Here is a 20192-nt window from a genome sequence, read left to right as displayed (position 1 = left end):
TTGGTCCAACAGCTTCTGGTCTGGCCATGCAGAAGCCAGGATTAATTCTCCTGTAAATAGTATTATGTTTTCCCATTTGCATGCAAGATGATAAGATACAAAATATCGGACATACATATACGCGTACGTTTATATTATATATAATAAAACATTTCTATAGTGTTTATAATATATGTTTCCAAGGTATTCGCGTGTATAATAATCCTACCGTAATCAGATAAACTTTTACATCAAGGAAAATGAATTAATAACAATCATTTTCATACTATTTAATTATGTATTATTTATAAATAATAAATATAATTTGTAATAATTTGATTAATAAAGAATTTAATGTAATTTAAAAAATAAAATATATATATATATATATATATTCTTTCAGTTTTCTTTTTATATAAAATAATCTATTTATCGTAACGATAATAAATAAATAACATTAAAATGGTTAATAACAATAATAATAATGATAATAATAATAATATTAATAATAATAATAATAATAATTTTGGAAAAAATAACTTCATCGGTGTTCATTTATTTATTTCTCCGATTGTACGAATTTAGATTCGTCGCTCGAATAAATCGGGCCAACAAATATCCAACGATTTTCAATCGAAAGCTTATTCAAAATCATATAAACATTCTTTTAATCCCCCCTTCCTCACCCCTATCACTCTCTCTCTCTCTCTCTTTCTCTCTTTCACGTTAGAAATAAAAGTACGAACAAAAAAAAATTCTCACAATCAATGTCGTTGGAAAAAAATATCTTGGCCGCGGGAAAAAATATGAACTATTGTTGTCGGTGGTTCTTGAGTTTTCATCGGCGTCCAAACAACGTCATAGATTTCTAAAAGTGAAAAGCATTCCGGTTCGATAACGCTGCACACATTCCTGTTCCATTCGATTAAACGATTGTTAACAAATATTTAATTAAATTAACTAATTATAATTAGTTAGCAGCCATTTCGCAGCTTGTTTGTTATATATATCAATTATTACGTGTTGGTTTCACGAGTATAATACGAATTTGCTTGTTTTTAAAAATATACTATCACGTTAGGCTTTTACATTTTTCATTAAGGTGTAATAACACTATAATTCTATGAGCAACATAGGAAAAAACTAATTTTTCCATTGAATTGTGCAACACGAAATTAGAAAAACCACATATTTATTAGTTATAAGTATAATTGATTTGATTTATTTAAAATCATAAAAGTGCCCTTTTATTTTATTAAATAATTATTTTATCAAATAATTAAATATGAAATAAATATGAAATATATATATATAATATAAAAAATTATAATTAATTATAATTAAATATGAAATATCCAACTTCTAACAAAAAATAATCAGAATGATCGAACATATCATACTTATAACCTTAATATTTCATATGCATATGTTGTTATAAGAGAGAATCCTTTGATCAATAGTTTGATTAGAATAATTATCATTCTCTCTCTCTCTCACCTTTTGTTTGAAGTTAAAAACGAATCATCAAACTTTATAGTAGGTTGAAACTTCTCTAATTCATTTTAATTTAACTAGAGTTTTCGTAGATTATTAGAATAATTCAGTGAACAATAATGAAATCTAAAAGAAAGAAAGGAATCGAAGGATAGAAGGGAAAAGGGGGAAGAAAGACTCTTAATTCGAATCGAAGGATCGCTCTTAGGAAAGGATCCTCCATGACTTTCCTCTCATCTTCATTGTTATTTCAAGAGCCACCTCTTCCTCTCTCTCTCTCTCTTTCTTTCTCTCTTGATTGTTAGCTCCTTAGATTCTATTTGTAGACACTTAACTAAGTTATCTGTCAGACGACATTACATTTTACAAATTACATTTTAGTTTCCTATATTTATCGGATCATATATCCCATCAAGATGATCTAGATCAACGTTACTACGCAATTCTGGACTTCGTTGATACAAAAATTCCTCATTATGGTGTAAGACAAAAAATTATTAAGCTTAAATATTTATTATTTTATTATAACAATCATTTATTTCTGCAAAAATTATTTTTATATTAATTTGTATTTCACATTTGGTGTGCTATTGAATTTAGGAAACCAGGAGAGTTAAGTCTATCTGTTGATTAAAAAAATATATGATAATGCAATGATTAAATCAGCTTAAAGATGTTTTATTTTATCTCATAACACAATCATTTATATATTATATTTAATTTTTTAATCCTCCATCGACAAGATGGATTTTACTAATGCCGTCCGTACGAGGAGGACGGCTTTTCAATGTTATTGTTATTTAAAAATATCTGACAAAATTCATTAATACTCTTTGGAGTCTCTATAAAACATTGTTTAATAATTTATTTTTATTATTTACGTCAACAAATTGAAAAAAAATAATTCTAAGCTATTCAGTTTTATTTTATCAAACATCTAATTAAAATTGGAATAAAAAGAGTATACGTTTATTTAAAAATGTTTGTTAATTTGAAAATGTTTTTTAAACAATTTCTCGATCAAGAAAGTTAAGTGAACCCTGATCTAGATCGTGAAGGTCAAGGAAGGCAGGAAGAAGAATAACGTGCGGTTAAAAGTAAGATTTAAACGGTCCTCCTCCTCCTCCTCCACCTCATCCTCCTCCTCCTGTTGGCACTTTTGCTGTCGAATCCGCAACACATTTTTCATTTATCTTTTAGGAAAGCAAGGCCAAAAGAGAGAGAGAGAGAAAGACATTCGTCTTTGCCCAGCCGGTGCTCTCGTTACGTCATATTGCGGGGAAAAAGAAGTTACGACGATCAATAATCACTGTGTAGACGCGTGTGTGTTCCTCCTCCTTGTATATGCATGCATGCATGCATGCGTGCGTGTATATATGTATGCGTGTGTGTTATGTTTATCTCTCTTTCTCTCTGTGTGTGATGTATATAGGCATACCGGAAAATTAACTCGGCCGTGAAAGTTTCACGCTTATGAAAAGTTTTCCCCTTCTTAGACCGGAATATATAGAAAAAAGAAAAAAAAAAGATAACTGCAGACTACTTTTTCTATTTCGCGTGAAATGTCTTTAAGCGTTTTCATCTTTCCGTTTTATCCATTTGTCTGTCATTTTCTCTTCGTAAATTATTTTATATAATAATCATCGATTTTTTATAGTAAAATCTATTTTTTTAATTGAACTAATTAATTAATTTCAAAAAGAAAGTGTTTGTTAGAATCTGGTATTCCTTGTAACTTCTCTTATTGATTATCCATTTATCTATCTATCTGTTTTTTCCGTTCGCAAAGTATAATAAATTATTATAATCGATTTTTGATAGTAAAATCCATTTTGAATTTAATGAATTAATTTAAAAAACGAAGGGTTTATTAAAAGCTCTTTTTTTAAGTTATCTTATTACCATCAATTCGTTTTTATCCGTCCGCAAAATATAATAAATAATAATAATCGATTTTTGATAGTAAATTCCATTTTGAATTTAACTAATGAATTCATTTATAAAAGGAAGTGTTTATTAGGGCCTCGTATCTTTCGTAAATTTTCTTATTGGTTATTCATTTATCTATCTTTTTCCGTCGGTAAAGTATAATAAATAATATTAATCGATTTTTAATAGTAGAATCCATTTTGAATAATTCAAACTGATAATCGTGTTTTTCAATAAAATACTGTCGGTGTATGTATTTGTTCATCGATCGTTTCAACCCGCATTTGTATTGTACTCTCTACGGTTAATGAACATTTCCCCCCACACTTCTACCCACCCCCTCCCCACTCACTCACTCTTTCTCTCTTTTGTTTAGCACTTTTTGAGAATTTAATAGGAAGTATACATCCGTGGTAGCATCGAGAGATCGACAAATAACGCAACACGCTTTGATACATTACGAGATAAACAAGGTTGATGCTCTTCCGTTGCAATTGTTCTACAGTATAATTAATTGCGAAAGAAAGAGTAGGAGGAGGAGAGCGAGAAAGAGAGGAAGAAAAAGGCAGTGACGATGAAAGGACGATTTGTACGAGAAACTTCAGGTCATTGGTTACGTGTTTATTTTCTATCGAAGTCGTATACACGTTTAGTATCGTTTAAATCCATGAAAATATTTAACACCATACGATATGTGAATTTATGGTACAAACAGTATTCTTATAAATTAATATTTTCAAGTAATAGTTTTTAAATATATTTAATTTTTTTCTATTTACAGTTAGTCATATTAATCATTCTCCGTACTCGGAATTAATTAAAAAAAAGAAAACAAATTATTTAGTATTGTCACAATAATTCTGCATTATTTAAATATATCTTGCAATTGATATATCCAAAAATATCGGGCGTTATTGTTTCTATTAATGGTGTATAATAATTCCTGTTATAATATTTGTTTACTTTGAAGAAGACTTTCTTTGATAATCCATCACATTTGTGTAATTTCATTTTAATCACAGCTAAAATTGAACTATCAGTTTATCTTACAGTCGGTTAGTTTTTTTGTTTAGATAGTATAGAAAAATTATTATTCGATAAAATAGACACTTCGAAAAAGATTGGCGTTTGATATAACTTACGATAGATTTTAGTCAAAAGGAATGTAGCCAAAGAATCATCTATCGTCTACGTTTAAACTTAGACATTATTATTATTAATATTATTATTATTATAAGATATAGAAAATAATATTCTATGCTTTTATTAGTTTAGTATAAATGCTTCTTGTAACAGGACAGATATGGATGGATATATTGTTTTTAACGAACAATAGTAGAACTTGCAGACTTATGATCAAAGTTAAGTATAATAGTTGTACTCAAAATTCGCTTAATACGTTGATCGTATAACGCGTAGATCAAGAATTTTCCTTTCAAGGCTAAAATTTATCCTGTATACATTTTGAATACATGTATTGAGAATTATCCGTAGGACAATTCTCCCTTTTTTTTCTTTTTCATTTAGGAACCAACGCGTTTTAAAATTTCAACACACATCCGACATTCGTCGTTTGTTCGATTCGATTCGACTAATTTCGAAGCTCTCATATTTTGTTGATATAATATTATTTTACTTACAAATTTACTTATATTTGTTAATCGGTATTAAATATTTGTCTTATTTTCTTATAAATAAAATTGCGTGCAAATTACTTGAGAAAATCTATTTAAACTGAATGAAAAAACAACGTTAGCTGATTTTTGGATTACATAACCTTGAATGGAAATATGATTGTCGCCCAAATTTGGACTACGCGACGATCAACGTATTATCATTGATATTAATCGGAAAAAGAGAGAAAAATAAGATAATAAGAAGATTATTTGCAATCTTCTTTCGAAAATATAATCAAATATTTGTCTATACATGTAAATACATCGAATCTAAGTACGAATACTGAAAGAATTCACAATTCTTTTCCGACAAATATTCATTGTACATATTAACAACCAAATTAGAAACGCTTTGTTTTATTTCTTTGTACTAAACCGGCTCGTACAAGGCAGACAAAATTCGTCTAATAACAAAGTTTAGTTTAATTGATTGAAACAGGTACGTTAAACGTACGATGCATCCAAATTTAGTATCAAGCGTTTCCTTTTCTTTTCTTTCTTTTCCTTTTTTTTTTTTTTATTTTTTTTTAGATTTGTTTATTAATTTCAATTCCTTATTCGCAATAATAAGCTCTAACATTTGTGACTATAATTTCAGGGATGGATTGTACAGGACTTTCTCAAAATCCCTCAACACATTCGATTATCCGTAAAGAATTTGTACAATAAATTAAATCCAAAATTTAAAATCTTCCTTCAACGATTGTACTTGGAATATAAAAACAAATTTTAAGATTATTTCAATCATCGAATTCGTGTATTTGATAGGACTTCCAATTGAAATTACGAAGACATCTATGAAATCAAGGACATCAAAATCATTAATATATTTATTATAAAATAAAGTAATATATATATATATAACTCACTTTCTTGCGGAAACCATGAATCCTTTAGGACCACAAACAAACACACAACTGTCAGGTGAATAATTGCCTATTAATTCTTTCAAAAGTTCATTAGATATCGAACCACGTCTACCATTCCATAATTCTCCCGCTTGCGATAGAATATGCGTAACTTTTAATCTAAAAAAATTAATCGATCAAATTAATATACAAATTAAATATACAAACATGGGGAAAGAGAAAAAACTTGTTTGATTGTCTAATAGTAATACTAACTTATTTGTATTGCAAGCTCTCTCCAATTGTTCTACATAGAACATGTTATCTTCATCCTTGTTGAAGTTTAAAAGATTAATACTTTTCCTACAAGATATTTTGAATAAAATCTTAATTATATATATTCATGAAGAAAAGATCAAACATTTGAAAGAAATAGAATGGAATCCTTACACGTGACGCCTGGCAAGAGATCGTTGAATTATTCCTAACATCACTGTTAGTCCTGTTCCAGCAGCCAACATATGAATGACGGTAAAACGATCAAAGGATTCAACGATAAAGTTACCAAGTCCGTTACTCAACGTGACACTTTCTGAAGTTTTCAAAGCTGTTATAGATGGACTAAGAGCACCATCTTCGTACCTTTTGATCATCAGGCATATACAATCTGACGTGTAATTCCGTGCCATGTCTTCCGGGTGAAGGCAGGGTGGGACAGGTGTATAATATCTAGAAACCTCAACACCTGTATATCACAAGTTAAAAGAAAATCAAATGATTATTTAAATTTCGTTACGCAAGGAAACAACTTTGCTCACCTGCAATGGTCATTTTTGCTTCCAAGTGTCTACCGATTGGTATTAATTCTAACGAATCTTTAGCTCGTAAGACTAACAAGTGAACTAATTTACAAAGTGATGTGTTCGTTAGGACTTCATATCCTTTATAAGTTCTCTTATTGGTTATTGGTTCTCGTGACAAGGTGTAATTACCTTGAGTTTTCCAAACAATTTTATCTTTTTTTCTGAACGTAAAATCTACCTAAAGTTAGAAGAAGAAAATAATCATATTTGCTAAGTAATTATTATTATTATAACAAAGTGAAAGCTGTTCAAAATGATAGATAGCAACTTACTTCCATGTTTTCATAATTTCTATTCCAAGTAGGAGGCCATTCGATTTCTCCAGCTAATTCAAGCTCGTGCGTTACGATATTTTTTTCAAAGGATAAATTAAAAACGAGTTTGGTATCATTTATCCTTGATAAACGATAATAGATACCCTGATAATCATTTATATTTTGATAAAACAAAGTTATGGTGTTGGACGTTTGACGCCAATCCATCTTAATTTTCGAAATACCGCCATCGGTTTCTTCTTCTTTTTCTTCCTCGCTTGTACTTTGAGCTAAAAGATTAAACAAACGTTTGACGTTTAAAATAGCAGAGAACAACATGGGAAAATTAGCATAAATACACATAAATTGTATTATTACTTGTGCAACTTTTCAAGAGATCATTTGCAATAGATGATTTTCCATTGGTCTTGGATGTATTTGAAGTCGAAGAACGACACAGTCTACCAACGACACATTTTTGAAGAAGACTTTGATAATTTACCCAAGCGTGAACCTGTAAGGAAGGATCTATGGGTGCCTCGGGAATAATAATCGTTCAATACAAAAAATACGCGTATTAATTGACGTTAACTTCGTTAAGATGGCCTTACGTTGTCGAACAATTTCGTGGCATCCTTTCCAACTCCTTTCATTAATTCGTCAATTCCTCCTGGATGGAAATCCATGTAACGTGTCACGTTGAAAACTATTCCTAAGTTAAAAATAAAAATTAAAAAAAAAAATAAAAGAAAATTAGCAAGCGAGTACAAATATTTGCATATGGAAATTGTAAGAACGAGTAAACTTCAAACCTCTTATTGCAATCCACGCGTCGTTTTGCTTATTATGATTGGCTAATTCACTTAATGTGACTGTACGTTGAATACCACCAACTCCAGTTAAATCCACTCCTGAATTACCTAATCGTATCCAATCCATGACACTGTGACCTGGTGCTAATGCTGTCCTATTTCTTGGATTTCCTAGAAAAAAAATATACGATTAAGATATCTGCAGATGAATAAATATTTATAAAAATCATTTTAATTTGCTAATCACAAAAAATATATTTCAATGATTAAGTAATAATAGTCAACATCTCTTGTTAACTAAATATATAAATTAAAACGAATTCGTTACAAAAATTGAATCATTTTAGCAGAACGTAGTATTTAATGTAAAATGAGTTTATTGCATAAGAGCTAAAGATAAGAGCTCGACATAGAACAAAACTAATTGGCAATTAGATTAATTACTAACCATCTTGAATATGCAATTCAAAATTCGGGGTTGATACGTTGGAAAATAAAGATAAGCAATAGCATCGTGACATGTTTTTTATTTTTATTTTTTAATTGTATGCTTAGTGATTATCCAATAAGATCGATCGATCCTTTCCTTCTGCGAAACTGAATCGAAGTCCATCGATAACGAAAAGTGGATCAAATTTGTAATTTCCTTTCTTTAATTTTTAAATACTTGCTTCTTATGCACAAACAAACCGGTGTATGTATATGTGTGTGTATGTGTGTGTGTGTATATATTCGCTGCGTAAACTGTAATTTTCTAAACAATTTAAGTGTATTAATTAGTATAAAAATGTAACTCATTTGTGTGCAAACAGCAATTTACGTATAATCATTTAAAAAATATCATATGAAGAATTTATTTTCTATTTCATATCACCGTTTTACCTTTAAAATGATGCATGCAAGTGTTTGTTTAATTTAGAACACAGCTAGATCTGATCAAACATAATACAGTTGAGAACTATCGAGTTCGAAGTATCGATTTATCCCTTTCCAAGTATCGAAAGCGTCAATTTACTGTATAGCAAACATTATTAAATCATAGTTTTCGCATAAATACTAGCTCATGATAAACAAGTTTGAAATGTGAATTTATAATATATTAAATCGATTGACGCAAATAATTTTATTCAAAGTTAAGCATAAAAAACAGTAAACCTAATGAAAAACTCAATGTCCACTGCTATTATAATCTTACATTATTTCTAATCATAAATATTGAATAAAAAATAATAGGAAAATATTGCACATAGAATATTTCTTATTAATGATAAAACATACATATGTTTAATTCATTATATCTCACATCTGACATTTTATTTATCTTTCGTTAGAAAAAATAAAGAAAAAAAACTAAAATATGCAGAATAATCGAAGCAGGTTATAACATCAGATCGATTATCGAGGGTATCTGGTAAAAAACCGTCAGAAAAGGAAATCATTCTCACGATGTATTCAACAATAACAACATGTTATCGTAAGGAAAAAATATATAAACAATGATTTATTATTAGCGAAGAGGTAATATTGACTTTAAAAAAACAAATGTTATTGAATCGATATACACATAGAAACGAGTAAGCACGAAAAGAGAAAAGATTAGATGATCGTTTCACGATGGAAGATTGTTCAGGACTGTGGAGGAAATGGTAGACTATATGGATAACGTTTCAAACAGGTAGATCAATATAATACACACAGAGAGAAAGAGAGAGAGAGAGAGAGAGAGGTGAGCTTGGTGTTCTGGTCATAAAATCCCATTCGTGTTTCTAACACTTGCTTCACATTTTTCTTTTTCATTTTTATCTCGTTTAATTTTCAACTATAAGTATACCAAAAAATTCAATTTATAGAGAACAGAGAAAAACATGTGATAATTAAATCGATAAATAAAATAAGTCATAGACATTGAAAGATATATAATGAGGAAAAAGCTATTTTATTTCAAAAGTTATACGCATAAGCTATTTCAAAATTGAAGTCAATTAAAACAGTATATATTTCGAAATATGTAAATCGGTTATAAAATAAACTGAATTTCGTGTTTAAGTATAATGAATACAAATTAGAATAATTTGTGTGAACAAGTGTTGGAAATGAATATTTAAAAATAATAAAAAATGAATAGTTTGTTACGAATTATTTTTATGGAAAAGTGACAACGATTGTCTCATCTTGTATATAATTTAAGTGTAATTTAACAAGTTTGTCTACCATTGCAAAAGAATATTTGCATACGTATACTGTGCACATTCGTGTCTAGTGTGAATAATTTTGCAAACGAGTTTGATTAATAAAAAAAAAACAGCCGAGAAAGAGTTTCAAAAATAATTCCGCCACAATAAAATCGTTGCCTAATCTTTTTCAACATTCTTTTACGAAATATTGAGTTGGTATAACGGGCACCTCTCTTTCCCTTCGAACGAACCTACCTGGTCCGAGCTAAACTCGGAAAATGTAGAGTGACTGAAACAGACTCAACAACTAAATTCTAATATTCTCGTCTTCGGGACGTAGCAATACTTATTAATACACCTCATAAACACGAGTCAAAATTATTATAATAATTTTTGAATAGAAATTAAAACGCGTAGCAGGAATGATCATGAACTTTACTAATAATAACCATATAATCAAAAACATCGTTAATTAATTATTAATTGACTTTCAATAATTGTAAATTTCTTCACGTGGGTAATTGTTCATAATGGCCTAAGGGAAAAGTGAGGAGGTTTTGGTGGGGTGGGGATTGTGGAGGTAGTAGAATAAAAAGAAAAAAACGAGGTAGAGGAGGAAAAAGAGGAGGAGGAGGAGGAGAAGGAGGAGGAGGAAGAGAAGGTGAGTCAAGAAGAAGACCATAGCTTACCAGTCGCCGAGCCAGAAGACTTCGTGGACGATCCAGTGTCATTCGTTGAACTTACATTGGATAATTGTTTGACATTAACCACTCCGCTCGGTAGCAACAGAGTGTTTCTTGCTAAGAGACTAGTAGGTGAGGAAGATTTTACACCTATCATTTTCATTTTATCTTGCAAATCTATTTCATCCATATCCGATTCCTTATTTTCCTCGGGTGAACTTATTTTTTTCATATTTTAACTTTTATTTGTTAAGTATTATTTTGTTTCTTTTTGCTATTCCCCCTTCCTCTACTTTGTTTTCTTCTTTTTATTTTTTATTTTTTTTTATGAGTCATCCAACATCAACATCAACATCAACATTAACGTCAATTTTCGATCGTTATTTTTCAATTATCTGGTCACGTTTTTATTTTCTTCGAATCCTTAATTTTTATAATAATTTCCTCAGACGAATCGTTAGTTAATTTTTTTCTTCACTGAAAAAAAAGACAAATATTTTGTTCAATTTTAAATTATGGATTATTAGAGTTGGTATTTTGTATATATAACGAATGTTGAGAAAATACTTTCAAACAATAATTAATTTTACATAATCACGCAAATAAATGTCGAAAAGGTCAAATGATTTCTTTACTACAAATTATAGTTTAGTATCTTTTGTTAGATATTTATGAGTTAAAATGGCTTGTAAAAGAGGACTTTAATTTCAATAAATGTTTCCTATTTCGAAGAAAAATATAAAAGAGTACATAAAACACTCCTATATGACAAGTATTGCGTCATTTTTTATTTTAAATTTACATACACATATGTATAGGGAATATGTACAATTATGTACAATGCCTAGGCATTGTCCACAATACCGAGCCGTTTTTGTCAATGTAGGAAACAGAACACACATCACAAGTGTGCTGCATACACATCGACATTAAGTTTCAGTTTATAGAGATACGCATAGTATAGCGGCACGCATAATCTTAACAACTCACTGCATGCTCGCTTTTGTGTATGTGTGTGACAGCAGGGTGTGTGTTAATTTGGGGGGGGGGATTTTTTGGTGTGTGCCTGTTGCTCAATAATTTATTCTTCTATACATTGCGTAAATAGCGTATGCCACAATGATGAGATGATGAGGAATAAAAGATAAAGATAAAATTCTCCTATTTCCTACATTGCCGAAACGGCTGCCTAGGCATTGTCCACATGCCTGCATTTCTCACTTTCCCTATAAATGTACACTTAAACGATTCGTCTCACTCGTAGATTGATATATGAAATCATCATCAAAACTATCCTCAATTAGATTTATAATGATAGAGTATATTGCGTATCAAATAAAATATTTTATTTTGAAAGTCTAAAACAAAAACATTCGAGAAAATTGAAAAGAGTGAAAGTATTCCATCTTGATATATTTGATTTACTTTCACCAATCGTACATATAATGATAAGTAACTTTCGAAAGTGACGAAAGAATTCAACGACAGCCTTGACACTCGAGAAAATTACCTTTGACTTCAATGAATCTAATTGAATAAAGAAAATTGAGCTCGGCTTTTGATTGAAAGATCAGAAGGCATTCACCTTTCGCGGGCGCGCATATTTCAAATCTATTTACTATCTCTCTCTCTCTCTCTCTCTCTCTTTTTCTATAAAATTAAATCTACTCCATTTCTTTTATCAAGGTCACGAATATGAGACGAAAGCAAGGAAGCTGTTCACATAGAACAAAGTTAACTTTCCCAAGCCTAACTCTTGAATTATGAATTATTAAAATAATAATAATACCAGTTTATTCGAACTGTACTACTACTACGTTAGCAAACAATCGATCATAGTTGTGTAGACAAGAAAAAGAATAAAAAAAAGAAAAATATATATGCACGAAGAGAAACTTGCCTAATCGAGGAAACCATTTGTGTACGATAGAGTCGAACAAGCGGAAACGAAGAAAATTAAAAAAACAAAAGTCAGCTTCATTAGAACGCACGTGGAAATGTTAACATTTTCTTTTTTTATCAAATTGTAATCGATGTAAGAACCTTGTCGTTAACTGTTCACGAGCCACTGCGATTGTGAGGTTAGATTCTGCCATTGCTTTCGAGATATCGAACGAGTCAGTTTATCGAAGCTAACTTCGAGTTTTTCGAGGGAGATTCTACCTATACGCTTGCGTGGGAACAAAATGATGGAAACAGGGAGAGAGGTGCGGTCTTCTCTCTCTCTCTGTCTCTCTTTCTCTCTTCCTCTCTTCCTCTCTTTCTCAGGTTTCTCTCCCTTTTCGACGACAATGTTCATCACCTGACGGATAAAAGTAAAGAAAATAGTAATAGAAAGTTGTGAGTTTAGTTTCGATAACAGTCATTGATAACCTGTTGGTTGTATCGACTGTATCAACATTTTGTACTATTTTTAAACTACCAAAGAGTATCGCGTGCATATTTTTAAACGGCTTTGAATGAAAACAAAAGAGACAGGATGTTCGTGTGAAATGGATGAAAATTAGAAAGAGAGAGGGAGAAAGAGAGAGAGAGAGAGAGAAAGAGTGAGAGTGAGAATGAGTAAGTGAGTGAGTGAGTGAGTGAGTGAGTAGTGTAAGAGAGATAAGCAAAGGAAGCGTTGAAAAGAGAAAGATAATACGTGGACTGACGTTTCGTTGATCACTCGTGACCACTTTTAAATCACTCATTAGTTCCTGGTCGTATTTCTCTGTTTGCCATAGACAGAAACGAAGATACACAAAAGGGTATCATCCATCCTTTTGACCAGTGTGTGCTTTGTGTCAAATTTTCTCTTCACCGGTTTGTTTTTAAGTCACCGAACGGAGGGATTCAGCTAACTACAACGTTATTTCCTGTCTTCCGATCGTTCTCGAATTTTTGTCGCATATTAACGAAGAAAATTAAGTGGAATTTTTAGTGACGTTAACAATTTTTACTTCGTGAGTATCGCATTTCAAATTCATTGCTGCCCCACCTCTCTTTTTTTTTTTTCGATCTATTTCCACTCCTACAATTTCATTTTCTACATCATTTCTCGAAATGTATTTGTTATATAAATAACGATAAGAAAATAATATTTCTTAGTATTTTATTGAATGGCATTAATTTAATTTTGGATAAGCCCAACACCTAAATGGCGTTAATACTCGATGCTATTATCGATGTTACTTTAAAGGTAAAGTTATTCTTTAAGTTGACTCACGCAATTCTCTTATCTTCCATCGTAAAAATGTTAAAGCGAAATATAAAATGTTTTATGCGAAACTGTCAAACTCACATGGCATCATCGACCTTGCAATTGCATTCTTTTTTTAGATGATAACACTCATTGCCGGTTTCCCCTCTTCATGATCATCATCATCATTATTATCATCACCCTTTCCTCTCCTTCTATCACCTTGTATTTTTTCTATAATAAGTGCAATTTTATTTTCTATTCATGCTAATAGATAATACATGTTTACTGTTTAAACGACTGGAAAGATAAAATGAAAAAGAACATACTCGTTCTAATAATCTTTTTTATCGTCTAAAATGTTCGATATTCTTCACGTGTTTTGTTTCTCGGTTATATTTTTTTTTCTTTTTTTCTTTATCTATTAATTTCTTTTTTATCTTTTTATGTTATCTGATAAAAACCAACGAGAACGTTGCAAGGCTTTTTTTACCATTGGTGGATCAAAAGTTAACGAAAATAATGAATTATTAATATATCTAATTTTATCAATATTTAATTCTTATGTTGATCCTCAAAGTTCTATATTATTTACGATCAAAATTTTATCTCGTTTGAAAACATATTTCCGCCAATTTCGTTATTAAACTAAACTCGACTAACGATTACTACGAACCTTGGATTACGTTTCATTTGGTCGATTAACTCGGCAAGGATCCTTACAAACAATTTTCTTTTCAATCAAACTCATGAGGAAAAGAAATAAAACTAGCCATAACTTTTCAATAACAATCTCGATAACAAAAAATTTATTATAAAAATACCATCTTGTTTGTTAAACTTGTTTTTCTTTCTTTATTTCAATTGTGTTACCTCGAACATAAATTTGCTTACATAATTAATTTGTTACATTTCCTTCTCAATGCACTAACGATTAAAATAAACTGAAGACGAGCGTTCAGATATATTTTGAAAAGTTAAACAAAATTAAATTATATATTTATTAATACTGTTGTTATATATTATATATTATATATTATATGTATATAACTCTTTTTCTTTTTTTCTTGCAGAATAATGGCGAGCAAAAATAAAAACCAAAAGAAAGTTAGTCCACGAGGACAAATATTTTATGTAATTCATCGTTTAATCGAATTCATTGCCAAATGTATATTTTCATTAGCAGCTTATATTCGTGGGCCAAAAGAAGGTCAACCACCTATAAACGATTTAACACTTTTACATAGTGCAACTACGTTAGCTTTTAAAATTAGAAATAAACAAGTATGATCACGTGTATCTTAATTTAATCATTGATTTATCAATCCTATGGGTCACCGATTGATTTTCTTTTATTTTTAGTTAACTTCCGAGCAAGTAGTAAAGTCGTATATTGAGAGAATACAAGAGATTCAACCAGTATTAAATTGTGTAGTTGAAGATCGTTTTGAGGAAGCTCTCTTAGAAGCTAAAAAATGCGACGAGATGTTGGAATCTCCTAATGCACCATCTGCGAAAGTTCTTGCCAAAGAAAAACCTTTCCTAGGTGTTCCATTTACAACCAAGGTAAAATTTCTCTCTTATCAATTAAATAACTATTTTCTTTTTCTAACAATATGTATTAATCATCGTTTTATACATAGGACTGTATTGCTATAAAAAATATGAAACAAACGGCTGGTCTGGTTTTACGAAAAAATATTGTCTCAGAGAAAGATGCAGAAGTAGTAAGATTGATGAGAGAAGCTGGAGCTATTCCATTAGCAAAAACGAATGTTTCAGAAATTGCTATGTGGTGGGAAACCCATAATTGTTTATACGGTACCACGAAGAATCCGTATAACACTAGGTAATTTGTTTGATCTAGGACAAACCCTATTGATTTGAAGTTGGAATGTTAATTACCATACTTTTCTTCTTGCACAGCGCATATCTAGTTATCACATTTGCTATTCGAATTTCATTTGAATTTTTTGTGTTATTATTTTTAGACATATAGTAGGTGGTTCTTCCGGAGGTGAGGGCTGCATACAAGCAGCTGCCGGTTCACCATTAGGAATAGGATCTGATATTGGCGGCTCTATTCGCATGCCATGCTTTTTCAATGGAATTTTTGGTCATAAACCTTCCAAAGGTTTATATTAATAACAAAAAATCATTGATGCCTATTATTAATGCTTTTTATTTTTCAATTTAACTAATCATTCGATCCAAATTTAGGTATTGTTTCTACTGATGGTCAATATCCAAGTGCACACAACGAAGATCAAAATCAATTACTTGGGATAGGCCCAATGTGTAGATTTGCACAGGATATGAAACCTGTTCTTAAAATAATAGCTGATAAAAATGCGGATAAATTGAATTTAGACGACAAAGTTGATGTTTCGAAACTCAAAGTAAATTGAAATATTTTCCATAATCATTTTCAATTAATTGTTTTATAATTGATTAATAATATCGTATTATTTTGTTCAGTTTTATTACATGGAGGATGACGGAGGACAATATTTTATATCGCCTGTAAACGAGGAAATAAAATGTGCTATGAGAAAAGTGCTTCTTCATTTTGAGAAAGTGTATAAAATAAAACCTACGAAGTTACAAGTACGAAAATTAAAAAAAAGCGCTAATCTGTGGTTCGCAAATATGACATCAAAAGGCGACAAAGATTTTTCCTACGAATTGGCTAACAGGAACGGACGTATTAATATTTGGTGGGAATTTATAAAGTGGTTAATGTTCCTAAGCAATCATACGTTCATTGCTCTAATAACAGTAGCATTTGAGAGGTTAGGTATAAGACATGGGAGTGAGCAATACACAAAACTCATACAAGAAAGTAGAGACCTTTACCAAGAATTTCAGGTAGGGTATATACAAATTTGTTAATGGTGTCTTTAAAAATCACATAGGGATCGAGACTAAAATACTCTGCGTCTCTATACGTGTTTACTACGTGTAACAAATCTCCATGCCTGTAACTTGTTAGGATCGGACTTCTTCTCTTGACTGTTTTGCAATGTATTTGCAATGAAAATAGCCAGATATGATTTGTTCTTGCCATAGAATCATGGATCGTATGTGATCATTTCTTAATGGACATGATTTTTATTTCCTCACGAGTCCAACGTAAATCTGACGTGGATAAAGCAATATTTCTATGGTATTGCGTGCTTCTTTTATAAGTAGTCTCTACAATATCGTTTTACACATATCTGCATGCAAATAGATAATGTATAATGGGTAAACAAAGTATTTGAACATTTTACTTTACCGAATCTTTTTTCATCCGATACTAAAAATAACATTGTGCAACATGAATTTACTTTCATCCAAAAAAAATTTCAAAATTCCGCTTATTTCTGTAAACATTTTTCGTCTTAAATCCAATCGTTTGTTTTTTTTTTATTCATTTCACCAACGAGCTGCTTGTTCCTCGTAGTTCTACCATATAAGCCAGAATAATGGAAAACATTTCTCACAGATCGAGTACAAACGATTTTACCTGAGGTTGTAAACATCATTGTAAGAAGTTTCAAAGGATTTATTGGACATCTTCTATTATAAATTGTCGTTGATCTCCTTGAGTATATATTTTCAGGCATCCCGATTCTCGTTTATTTCTTTTAACACAAGTTTCTTCTTATCTTTTGGTCACATCACACACTTGAAAAGTTTAGATTTTCTTTGTCACCAATTTGACAATAACTTATTATTAGACCTTTGTCACGCAAAAAAAAAACAATTTTATCTCTATGATCGATATTTCGGATATTTGTTGGTAGAAACGATTACTTTGCAAACTATAATTCTGCAACAATGAACCAAGGTTTGCATGGTTCCTTGTATATTTATATCATTTACTTTCAGCGAAAATGATTTTTAAGCATTGATCACAGAAATATTTATTTAGTTATAGAATTTATCATTTTATTCGCATTTATTATTTTTTTAATAACTTTATGAGAATTTTTATCAAATCATATTATTATTATTTGCAAAAGTTACCGGAAAATGTTAATTAATATTTTTCTCCTATTCGAGTAGAATTACTTGAAAAAAATTATACAAATACTTTTTTTACCCACTATATATATCAAAGATCGTATTACAAACAATTATTCGAAATTATCTTTCAAATAATCTTTGATTGTGTGAGAGAAAAAAAAAGAGAGAAAGAGCAAAAGAAAGAGAGAGAGAAAGAGAGAGAGAGAGAGAGTGACGTTTCAATTTAGAACCGACGCATGCACCTTAAATACATTTTAGATTTTTAATTAACATATTACAACAAATATATCGATTATAATATGAATTATTATAGTTTTATTTAATTTGATATTATTTGCAGGATATTTTGGGAGAAGACGGTGTTTTCTTGTATCCAACTCATCCAACGGCAGCGCCGTTACATCATGAACCACTTGTAAAACCATTTAATTTTTCATACACTGCAATTATTAATGTCTTGGGTTTACCAGCCACCGCTTGTCCATTAGGATTAAACAAGGAAGGAATTCCAATTGGCATACAGGTACTGTATTATATTTTATTTATACTTCATTTGAAATTTTCAAGCAAAAATTAATAAGAGCGAGAGAGAGAGAGAGAAAGTTAATTAATTAATGAATTATTTTTAGGTTATTGGTGGTTTATATCAAGATCGTTTGACGTTAGCTGTTGCCGAGGAAATAGAAAAAGCATTTGGAGGATGGGTTCCTATCAGTATCATAGCTTAAATTATTGGGCATTTTAGACAATAATAATTTAAAATGCATTATAATGCATTGACATACCAAATCCTGCCTTTCTTAACTCTTGAGTAATTCAAATTTTATAGAAGAAAAAATATCTGTGTATTTAAGTTCATAAATGAAAGGTACAAGTTACCTTCACACATGTGAGACATGTAAGACACGACATGTAAGACATGATTGACTCGATTTAATTTTTATTTTATTTTTTTATTCTGATAATAATATCTTCTATAAGCATATTATTATTATTATTATTAATAGTAGTAGTAGTAGTTCGAATGAAAAACTATTAACAACTCAATTATAATCCATTAACATAATTGCTCGTATTATTGAAATAATCCATTCGAACAAATCATTTCTACACCAAATATGGATTATATAGTAAACGCAGATATGAAAACTACCTCTGATCGAGAAACTAAATTTCTACTACTATGAGCATTTATAAATTTATACTTTCCAAAAATAAATGTCTTTCTATATGATAATGTATTCATTTATAAAAAAAAAAAAGAAAAATTAAAAAAACTATGATTAACATACGAGAGATATATTTGTATGTAAATAGAATATCATGTATCGCGTGTTTAAAGCAGATATATTTTTTTTTTATTTCGTTCTTCTTACGGACTTGTTTTTTGTTTATATCTATAAATAGAAAAATATATTCATCATAGGTTTCTGTGTAGACTTTTCTATTTTCATACTCAAAAGGATAAGACGTAGATATTGTTTAGTAGAAGAAGGAAGAGGCGTACTTTTTGGTAATGTGATAAGATTATAAGCCCAATGTTATTTAAAATCATCTATTGATGTTAATACGTCGTAATATATATATATAAATATATTTTATTGTACTGTAAAATAATAAATTTTTACTCAATTATTCCATCAACAAGTTAGATTCTCATTTATTATAATACTTAGATCATTTTCCATAGGAAATTTTATCGTCTAAATGAAAAGAGGAAACGTATTTGTTTCATTTTGTTCGAAAATATATTGTTCTTTCAATTTTATCATAATCATCATCATCACCATCGTCATAATCATCACAAATATATTCTAAAAATCGTATAATTCGTAAATAAATACTCGAAGTGTTTGAAATTCTGTGATCAATATTTTAGTAGAATAAATTATTTATTACATATTTACAAGTACAACGAATACAATTTCTGAATTTAATGGACGTATTTTGCATGATTTTTAGTTAATATGTTTTTTAAAAATATTTCATCGATGTATGAGTTTATGCATTTGAACCTATATTTAAAGCAAGTTAAATAAGCGTCAAAAACAAAACGAAATTATTATTAATAAGATATACAGGAACTTCATTTGACAAAAAAAAAACAACTATATCAGCTTCAGCTTCGATTTGGCTATAAATTTTCTAAAGAAAAAATTTAGCCTCGTTACAAGCATACATAAAAGAAGCATTATATATGTTAATATATATATATATATATATATCAGTTCTTGTCGTACGAGTAAATATTTCCTCTAATAGTATGATAAATATTTAAAAAACAAAAATGA

At 29.8% G+C, this 20192-nt stretch overlaps 2 protein-coding genes across 8 annotated transcripts; one reads left to right on the top strand and one right to left on the bottom strand.

Moving 5' to 3' along the window:
• Positions 1-4002: 4002 nt before the first annotated feature.
• Positions 4003-11188, bottom strand: LOC122523073 (cytochrome b5 reductase 4). Of its 5 annotated transcripts, XM_043644618.1 has the most exons (12): positions 9134-9854; positions 8738-8869; positions 8304-8609; positions 7856-8026; positions 7655-7755; positions 7422-7557; positions 7062-7333; positions 6745-6967; positions 6377-6671; positions 6203-6289; positions 5948-6106; positions 4003-5873 (listed from the first exon to the last, which is right to left on the bottom strand). In XM_043644618.1, exons 3-12 carry the CDS (start codon positions 8374-8376, stop codon positions 5819-5821), a joined length of 1572 nt encoding a protein of 523 aa, XP_043500553.1. In that variant the 5' UTR covers positions 8377-8609; positions 8738-8869; positions 9134-9854; the 3' UTR covers positions 4003-5818. The 5 variants fall into 5 exon arrangements, with proteins under 5 accessions (XP_043500553.1, XP_043500554.1, XP_043500555.1 ...); XM_043644619.1 differs by lacking the exons at positions 8738-8869; positions 9134-9854 and adding an exon at positions 10719-10805; XM_043644620.1 differs by having other exon boundaries at positions 8304-8306; positions 8738-9855.
• Positions 10741-19497, top strand: LOC122523076 (fatty-acid amide hydrolase 2-A). 3 transcript variants are annotated; one of them, XM_043644623.1, is made up of 9 exons: positions 10741-10844; positions 14964-15174; positions 15253-15456; positions 15534-15739; positions 15882-16024; positions 16111-16289; positions 16369-16758; positions 18242-18424; positions 18531-19497. In XM_043644623.1, exons 2-9 carry the CDS (start codon positions 14968-14970, stop codon positions 18627-18629), a joined length of 1611 nt encoding a protein of 536 aa, XP_043500558.1. In that variant the 5' UTR covers positions 10741-10844; positions 14964-14967; the 3' UTR covers positions 18630-19497. The 3 variants fall into 3 exon arrangements, 2 of the variants coding, with proteins under 2 accessions (XP_043500558.1, XP_043500557.1); XM_043644622.1 differs by lacking the exon at positions 10741-10844 and adding an exon at positions 13468-13654; XR_006305242.1 differs by lacking the exons at positions 10741-10844; positions 18531-19497 and adding exons at positions 13470-13654; positions 16883-17056 and having other exon boundaries at positions 18242-18329.
• The last annotated feature ends 695 nt before the right edge of the window (positions 19498-20192 follow it).

This window comes from Polistes fuscatus, unplaced genomic scaffold, assembly GCF_010416935.1.
Source record: "Polistes fuscatus isolate 324 unplaced genomic scaffold, CU_Pfus_HIC Scaffold6, whole genome shotgun sequence".
Classification (NCBI taxonomy): Eukaryota; Metazoa; Arthropoda; class Insecta; order Hymenoptera; family Vespidae; genus Polistes; species Polistes fuscatus.
Note: the sequence above shows the minus strand (reverse complement) of the source record. Positions and strands in the feature narration are given on the sequence as shown.

Bases quoted from the DNA above. Each gene is read 5' to 3' on its own strand.
- LOC122523073 (XM_043644616.1), bottom strand. From the start codon at position 10,944: ATGAAAAAAATAAGTTCACCCGAGGAAAATAAGGAATCGGATATGGAT. The intron at 8,027-10,718 runs GTAAGCTATGGT...TTTTTTTTCTAG, and splicing joins GTCTTCTGGCTCGGCGACTG to GAAATCCAAGAAATAGGACA. The intron at 6,672-6,744 runs GTGAGCAAAGTT...TGTGATATACAG, and splicing joins AGCAAAAATGACCATTGCAG to GTGTTGAGGTTTCTAGATAT.
- LOC122523076 (XM_043644623.1), top strand. From the start codon at position 14,968: ATGGCGAGCAAAAATAAAAACCAAAAGAAAGTTAGTCCACGAGGACAA. The intron at 15,175-15,252 runs GTATGATCACGT...TTTTATTTTTAG, and splicing joins TTAAAATTAGAAATAAACAA to TTAACTTCCGAGCAAGTAGT. The intron at 15,740-15,881 runs GTAATTTGTTTG...TATTATTTTTAG, and splicing joins AAGAATCCGTATAACACTAG to ACATATAGTAGGTGGTTCTT.